Raw genomic sequence first — 8,388 nt, 5'->3', positions numbered from 1 at the left:
CAACTTGGTTGGCAGAGGCATACAACCACAGGGCTGCTTATATCTGCAGTAAAAGGGAATCGTGTGACTTACAGGGGGTAGCCAAACTAGCACTACCACATACCTTCCCTTGAAACAGTGTTCTTTCATAGAAGACAAACAGACACTGTACATATGGTGAAGCCACTGTAATCATCTGAAAAATCAATACAGACTCATATACTGTGCAGCAAACAGTTGAAGAAGAGGACGCGATGAGAGGACAATAAGCTCCACTCAAATCTCAAATTACTGAAAACAAAGTAGAAAACATGATTGAAATATGAATTTTATTGGTATGTTTGCTTCCTGCACATTGATTTGAGAAGGTTGCAGGGCCTTATCGCTCCATCAGCTTTAGTAAATGCTTTTTGTTTGAGTTTTCACTCATTGAAAATGCATATAAAGGCAATGAGTGACCGAACAGTGATTTCCATTCTAAATTTCTGTTTGAGGCACAAAAATGTCAAATGATCCACTATTTCACATTTAAAGCTAGAAAAAAGACTTCTTCCAGCACTGCAGATCAACGTCACACAGTTTTATGACAGAAGTTGAATTGAAAGTTGAATTTGAATTTCAGTGAGCTTTTGAATTGTTAATGTGTTGATTCTGATGTTTGACTAAACAAATATATATATGCAAATCATCTGACGTGGTTTACATACCTCACGTACCAGGTCCCTCTGTTTTTATAATAGACATTGAAAAGGTCCCTGTTGTCTCAGATGTTGGAAGCATGATGGCCAAATACTGTGAGTATGATCTTTAAATTGTTTGGAAACTAATATGAAATCAAATGACAAAAGAAACACTTAAGGTATTATTATTTTATTAGATTGGCTTCACTAAACTGTTACTGTTACTTATTGATGTCACCTTTGTGAAGAGTTTGATTTGTTTAGTATTCAAGAATGTCTACAATACTGTCAGTTTGCCTAAAATTCAAGCATTGTTTGTTTATTTATACGAGATTCTTCACATTGACATTTTAACAGCATCAGTGTTAATGTGCCAACTTTGTACCTGTTGTTCCAACACAATTAGAAACTGACAAATGGACAAAAAACATAACAGATACAGTAGTAGAGCTGCAATTGAAACAAGAGAGTGGAAGTTAGAAACAACAATCTTAAAGAAACAATACAATCAGACATGGGCCTGCATCATCTTTTACAAAGGACACACTGGCCCCATCAAATACCAGCAATTATCGTGCTTATTGTTATTCAAGTCAGACCTGCTTGGTATAAAAACAACACAGAATGTATTACAGAAATACACGTGTAAAAGTAAAGAGTGGACATATGAAACTGATTCACATGTATTTTATCTTAAATTAATTTTAGTGTAACTGAAAGGTTTAGATCTGAAAGATACATTCCTTTCAGAAAATAGCCTAAAACAAAGAATTGGTAAAGAGGCTGCATCTGATATGTTTTTTTTTATGTTTCTATGACATAGTGAATGATAAGACCAAGTAAATACACTTTCTCTCCCAGTAAATGCAATCAAAACACAGAGGGATTTGTTGATTTACATGGACACTGTTTGTGTATGTGGGATTATTTTGACACATTTGAATACAACCACTAAACTCATCCATTTAAAATTAAATTTACTGCCAATGCTAACACTGTAAGCATTTAGTTTATGCAAAGGAGTGCATAGTTTTCTACTGTGACACTGAAATCCATAGAACGTAAACTGGGAACTTCACGTTTGCAATTTTCAAAGGACTGTCGGAACCTCCCATCTGCTTTGAACCAAAGAGAGTTCTGCCTGATCATTCACTTTTTGTTGAATGTGAAGTCTGAAGTAACCAGTGTGGAAGTTTGTATTGTCCCTCAACCTTCACACGCACCATTTTTTCGTCTGTACTGTGGTTCTGTCTGTCCTTGAGAAGTGCGTCGAAAGCTCCAAATTCAACTTTCTTTACTTCAATAGCTGAGGACACACACGTAACAATTTGTCAGCAGCTTCAGTACATGGACTGTTAGAATGAAATAACAGCCCTCTGTTTCTCAGTGCAAATTCACAAAGTGTTTGAAATCTTTTTTGTGTAATTATTACCTGTGAAAACATTTGGACGTGTAACAGGATGTTTCTGATTGACTTTTGTTTCTCCTTTGAAAGGTGTTTTCGTCCAGTTGTGGCTTCTCCAAAGCATATCAGGTAAGATCCAGCTGATATATTTGCTGCTGTAAGAACAAAACATTTAAATTGTTGACAAAAATAACAAAAGTTCAGCATATAACCAGTATTCAAAAATGTTAATTTGCATCTATGCACATAAAACACCAAATTCTTGACATATACACATTTGAGACACTTCCTTTTTTGAGAGGAGTTTGTGAGGGACCAGGGTAAACACAAAACGGCTGAAGTGAGAATATAAGTTGAAAAAAATATGTATGACAAAAGTGGGAGACAGAAGGTGCAACTTGAAGTTTGTTTGTTTGTTTTTGTTGTTTGTCTGTTTTGTCACCACCAAGCTGCCTCTTCTTTGGTAAATGTGGCACCAAATGGAGCAGCAACTCAGTCATCCACCTACACTCCTCTTGGTGATGCTTATAGGGCAATTGATGGGAATAAAAACCCAGACTTTTTTAATGGATCCTGCAGCCATACATTATTAGGCGGAGTTAGTCACTGGTGGAGTTTGCTCTTGCCAGCTGTGTACAGGATCGAACGTATTTCCATCACCAACAGAAATGAACTACCTGAAAGGATCAATAATGTCCAGATCCTCATTGGGAATTCCCTAGAGAACAACGGGAACAACAACCCAAGGTAATCCTGGAGAGCGTTACAATTGTGATTTTTGTTTTGTAAACATCACAATTTATGGGTTTGACTTTGATCTGCAGAGCTGCCATATGCATTGTGATTATTTGGTATACACAACATTGATAGAAAGCAGTAAATGTCCTCACTTTCAGTCTAACCTCCGAAAGATGGTCTGAATAATCTTCTGTTGTAATCTCGATTGTCTGACTGCTCCAGGTTCTTTCCCCATCATACTTTATGTACTTCATGCCCCAGACTTTTCCAAATAATCCAGAATTATCCTTTCACTTTTGTCTCTCTCTCAGCTGCACTGTGATTTCCTCTATTCCAAGTGGAGCTACCAGGACCTTCCAGTGTGGAGGGATGATAGGTCGGTTGGTCAACTTGTACCTCAATAGCACAGACCCCAACGTTGCTCTGACAGTGTGCGAGTTGGAAGTGTACGGAGGTTAGTCAATCTGACCTTGACATATAATCCAAAAATCTCTTTATGTATTTCTTAATGGAGGATGACCTGTAAACCTGACAGAATTTTAACTCAAATTAGAAACAGCAATAATAGGAGGACAATGGATCTCCAAACCTGACGTACTGTTGCTCATATTTTCCAGAACTGGCTGCTCCTGCGCCCTCGTTCAGTGCAGTGGTGATGGGCAGGAACGTAGCAGTGGTGGAGAGGAAGCTGTGTTGGTCGGATGCTCTGCTCTATTGCAGAGACTTCTACTGGGACCTGCTCAGCATACGCAGTGGACAGGAGCAGACGGAGGTGCAAGCGGTGCTGACAACCGTCTCCTCCAACCTCACCAAACAGGTTTGGTTGGGACTGCGCAGGTACTCTTAAAAACAAGGTTCATTTCACCAAGTGTGTTGCACTTGAACTTTTTTTAGTATATTTTTTTGCCATAAATTGTCTCCTTTACCAAAGTCAGTTCATATTGAACTTACAATTAAAACCAAATAGAGATTTAAATGTGGCTGGCTCTGCAGCAGCCCAGTTTCACCAAGGAAAGAAAAATGAAATATAGGCATTATAAAAATGAAAAAACTTAATACGTATACAAAAATTGTGACTCATATTTTTTATTTTTTTATTGTGCTGGACTTTCCTGTTTTTGTGTCCCAGAATTATGACATCATATTCATAAATATTCATAAAATTGAAATGATCAGGATAAATACCATGACTTTTTTTTATTATCAAGCTTTCATCAAATAATTTAGACTCACTCATCATAGGCATCAGATTTTAGAAAAATATTTGGTCTGTAAATGGTTAATCAGTGAAGAAAGTAATCTGAATTTCTTGTGTTTGTGCACTTTTCTGTATAGTATAGTTTGAGCTCTACTCTCTGAATTTTGAATGAGTTAGGATCACTGCCAAAAGTTTCCTTCTTTTTAAAGTACACATAAGAAACCTTCTCTCTGAGCATATTTTAAAGTATATATACACACACATATATATATATATTTATCCTGCATTCCTCTAACCATATCTGAAGATTTACTTGATGGCACAGCATTGGCTAGGGTTGCACAGTTAATTGTGTTGTGTTGTTCTTCACCTTTATTGATCCTGGGAGGACTTACTGAGCAGTGTGGTCTGTTAAAGCAGCTCCTTGCCTCTACGGTCACACACTTGCATGCATTCAAACCTAGACACTGCCAGGTGTAACAACAATCTGCCACTGTTTACCTCTGAGCATCTCTGCAGGAGTGTTCGGATGTAGGGAGCCAAGTAGGAAGTAGTTGTTAGAGAGGTGGAGAGATTTGTATTCAGTCTTCCTGCTTGTGTTTTCCCATCTGGTCCAGAGATTTGAGCTCAGCAGTTCTTTTGTTGACACCTTTTGTAGTGGAAAATATTCTAATGTTAATTTGATGATGAAGGCAAGTGCAATCAAATAATTTTATTTGGGACGGACCAAAACAATTATTATAATTTCCAAACCAGATTTAAAACCGATATTGTTTGCATGATTCTTCTATTCTCAGAGATAATTCACTCTCATTAGTGTGATATCAGAGCCATTTATAACACCACTGCCCCACCAGACAACCATCTGGTACGTTAACAACAGGCCATTAAAGGGGCAATAATAATCAAACAAAAGTCACAGTAAATAAGCTCAGATTGTGACAAAGTGCCATATTAATCGGAAGGACCCACCTCTACAAGGGAATAGCTGCTATATTTTAGAGTTTGCGCTCTCCAAAAACCTTTTTGTTACAGCTGCTGTAATGCTAAACCTAGCTGGGTTGACAAGCAAAAATGCAACTATCAGTGGATCCCTTTTAGATACCTGATGGCTGGCACGTGGTTTTGGATGTCTGGTACTTCCATGAGCTTTTACTACTTGGACACACAATCCCCCTGGCAAGAAACCAGTCCCTGTGGCGGCATTGACACCAGTGCTCCCTTCCACTGGAGGGAGATTCCATGTGGGGATCACCTTCACTTCATCTGTTTGAAAGGTGAGGATCCAGTGCCATCTCTGTCCTGATATGTTTAGGGGACATTTTGTAATAAGGAATATGCAACCACCAACAGTGTGATCAGAGAATTGGGCGTTTTATGCTGGTAACAGCTTCTGTAGCCCCCGAGCTGCTTACTGATCTGACCTTTCGCCCCTTCTACCCCTGTGTCTTCACAGACATTCAGAATAAGACGCAAAGAGTGGAGTTTTTCAGCAGCACCAAACCGAAATCACCATGAAGAGAAGAGAAGATGAACACTGGGATTGTTATTTGGGATTTTGATAATGTATCATATGCCATTTCACGTCAGTATACCATGGCTTTACTGCTTTATTTTGTAGCATGATGCATATTTTAGGCTTTCACTGAATGTCAGGAAAAGTTGCTGTTTGTTTTTCAGAATGTGAACATTTATCTTATAACAAAGTCAAAACACATATTCTAGTTATTATAGTTGTCCTATGATGTAGCAAGTTAGATGGTGAGATTAATGGCTAAAATGTCATTTTTTGGGGGTGCCCTGGTAGCTCACCTGGTAGAGCGTGTGTCCCATATATAAGGGATAAATAAATAAATAAATAAAATGTTTTATTGATTGGATAGCTTAGTGACGCTTCTGATCCAAAGGTTCCACTGGTTTCAAAACTCTTGCAATGGACGTGAATACATATATCTTAACAGTCTTTTTTTATGACAAGGCATGACAAATGACATTCGAGTCCTTGACTTTTTATTTACATGTTTCAGTGTGTCTGTGACTAATAGATAAACTGCCTCACAATAGTTTTATGATGCTTATTATTTGCTATTTACATGTACAGTGGATTATTTTACAGCAGTCAAACTCCTCACCCTCAAATCAGTTCCTCTTGTATAAGTGAAGCATATGGTAAATGGACCTGTACTTGTATAGTGCCTTTCTAGTCTTCCGACCACTGAAAGCGCTTTTACACTACGTGACACTACCACATTCATCCTTTCACACACATTCACTCAGTGATGGCAAAGTCCATCGAACAGAAACTAACATTCATACACACTTTTGTGTTCGGGGTTCAGTACCTTGCTCAAGGATACTTCGACATGTGGCACCAGGAGCCGGGGATCGAACCCACAACCTTCCGATTGAGGAACGACCTGCTCTGCCTCTGAGCCACAGCCGCCCAATAATACACAATAAATCTGACTACGTGGTACTTGTCCAAGTATGTTTTTTCAAAACTAAGCAATTCAAGGGCTAATGTAGAATAAATACAATTTTAATTACATTTTCATTTGGACTAAATATCTCTATCCTGAAATACACAAGCCTTGCTGTTTACCTCCATGGATCCTAAAAGGATAAAGAATAGTTTTATGGCTGTTTATTTCTGGTTTGAGTTATTTCCTTCTGTTCAATTGTTCCAAAAGATATTGCCTTTCCAGTTGAAAAATAAAAACAAGGTAAGCATTTTCTTTAGCTTGAGGACTTGACACATCTGGGGTGAAAATTAGAAAGAAAACTCCCCTAACCATCTTTGATTCTCCCTGGAGTTTTTCATCCGGCTACAATCAGCAGAAGACCATACTGTATGTACGTCCCCACTGAGGCCCGCATAAACTGGATCTGTCAGCTCATAAAGCACAGGAATACAATTTGCCGAGTATACGTTCATTATTCTTCCACTGAACGTCAATAAAGGACTGGAAGCGAAGTCAGAAATTAAAAATGTCCTTGATAAAGTTGCCTTGTGTTTCCAGTAAAAGCTTATGTAGCTTTTACTTTCCTGAGAAAATGATTACCTCTCTTGCAACAGCCTGTCCTTCTCATTTGTAACAGTTGTGTTTCTCCTCAGTATTAAATTAAACTTGAATTTCCGTCACAGAATAAGAAATTGTTGGCCCTTTAATACAATAAACAAAGTAAATATCACTCGCCACTGTCCCTAAATGGCGTTTACTTGTCGAGCAACAAAATCAGCATGTATTCCTTCATTATTTAGTAATATGCCTCCAAAATGTACCAGCACTTCCTGCCATTGATACGACGTATTTGATAGAGGCCGATGTTTATGAGTATGAAGCTGATGTTTTTGTCTGAGAGGTATAAACTTATTAAGCTGTAAATAAGTGATGTGGATCAGCACTAAGTCAATTCATTAAGACCTTTATCTAAGCACAAAAATGCCATTCCTCCAGGCTTTCCATCCCTCCATCTCTTTCACCTCTATCTCTTGCCCTTCCCCTCTCTTCTCCTCCGCTCTCTGCTCTGCTCCCCTGCCTCCTTCTGTCTCTCCCTCATCATCGCTCATTATTGTCCTGATGGAGGGTAAACAAGGCCATCTTTTCCTTCTGTCAGTCTCTCCATCCCTCCTTTCTTGCCGGTTGAATAAACATACGGATGCCTCTGCCTCCTGAAACCTGCTCACCTCTGCTTTCTAAGGCCTCCCTCCCTCCTCGTCTCCCTCTGTCTCTTCTGTCTGGTCTCTGGCTTTGTCATTAGTATGCAGAAGAAACAATAATATTCCTTCATGTGCCTCCCACTTTCTCCTGCTCCATCATTGTGTGTGCTCTCCCTTTGTCCTCTGCTCTTTGCGTCTCCCTCCACTGCAAAAGAAAGTCCTTCATATTTAATCTTAAAAAAAAAGGAATCCAGCATCAAATTTTTTTGAAGTCATGAATAAAGGTCTAATGAGTGCAAGTGTGTTAATACAACATTTCACACTCTTCTCCGAGTCCAGTGTCCATGAAATGTGCTCATTATTGTGTAACTAGCTGATTACTCAAAATTAAATTATTAATATATAGATTAATATAACATTTTATGACAAAAAAAATCTGGATTTGGTGAGTATTTTTATTTTTACTCATTTATATCCTGGTTTAAATCCTACTCCACACTATCATGTGCCCAACTGTGGTGGGGGATCACTTTGCTTTATTCTAACTTATTCTTTAATAGGCTATTTTGTCACATTATGACATATTGAGTCTAAAAATGTGTCGGAATCAGCTGACAGGCTATGAAGTAATGGGATTAATTGAGATTAGTTTTTAAATACTCACAAAATTGGGCAAAGTTTGGTTGGTGGCTGGTGTGACTGAATGGGATTTGGGCTCAGGACCTCT

At 38.4% G+C, this 8,388-nt stretch overlaps 1 protein-coding gene across 1 annotated transcript in view; it reads left to right on the top strand.

Moving 5' to 3' along the window:
* The window catches only part of LOC127378723 (uncharacterized), a 10,868-nt gene extending 4,392 nt beyond the window's left edge, over positions 1–6,476 (top strand). Inside the window, exons 1-7 of the mRNA XM_051427936.1 lie at positions 1–773; positions 2,155–2,193; positions 2,514–2,811; positions 3,114–3,256; positions 3,420–3,639; positions 5,102–5,277; positions 5,457–6,476. The exon at positions 1–773 is cut by the window's left edge and continues 4,392 nt beyond it. Coding sequence (XP_051283896.1) covers positions 758–773; positions 2,155–2,193; positions 2,514–2,811; positions 3,114–3,256; positions 3,420–3,639; positions 5,102–5,277; positions 5,457–5,518 — 954 coding nt within the window. The 5' untranslated portion in view covers positions 1–757 and the 3' untranslated portion in view covers positions 5,519–6,476. The remainder of the gene's footprint in view (positions 774–2,154; positions 2,194–2,513; positions 2,812–3,113; positions 3,257–3,419; positions 3,640–5,101; positions 5,278–5,456) is intronic.
* The last annotated feature ends 1,912 nt before the right edge of the window (positions 6,477–8,388 follow it).

This window comes from Dicentrarchus labrax, unplaced genomic scaffold (assembly GCF_905237075.1).
Source record: "Dicentrarchus labrax unplaced genomic scaffold, dlabrax2021, whole genome shotgun sequence".
NCBI lineage: Eukaryota > Metazoa > Chordata > Actinopteri > Moronidae > Dicentrarchus > Dicentrarchus labrax.
Note: the sequence above shows the minus strand (reverse complement) of the source record. Positions and strands in the feature narration are given on the sequence as shown.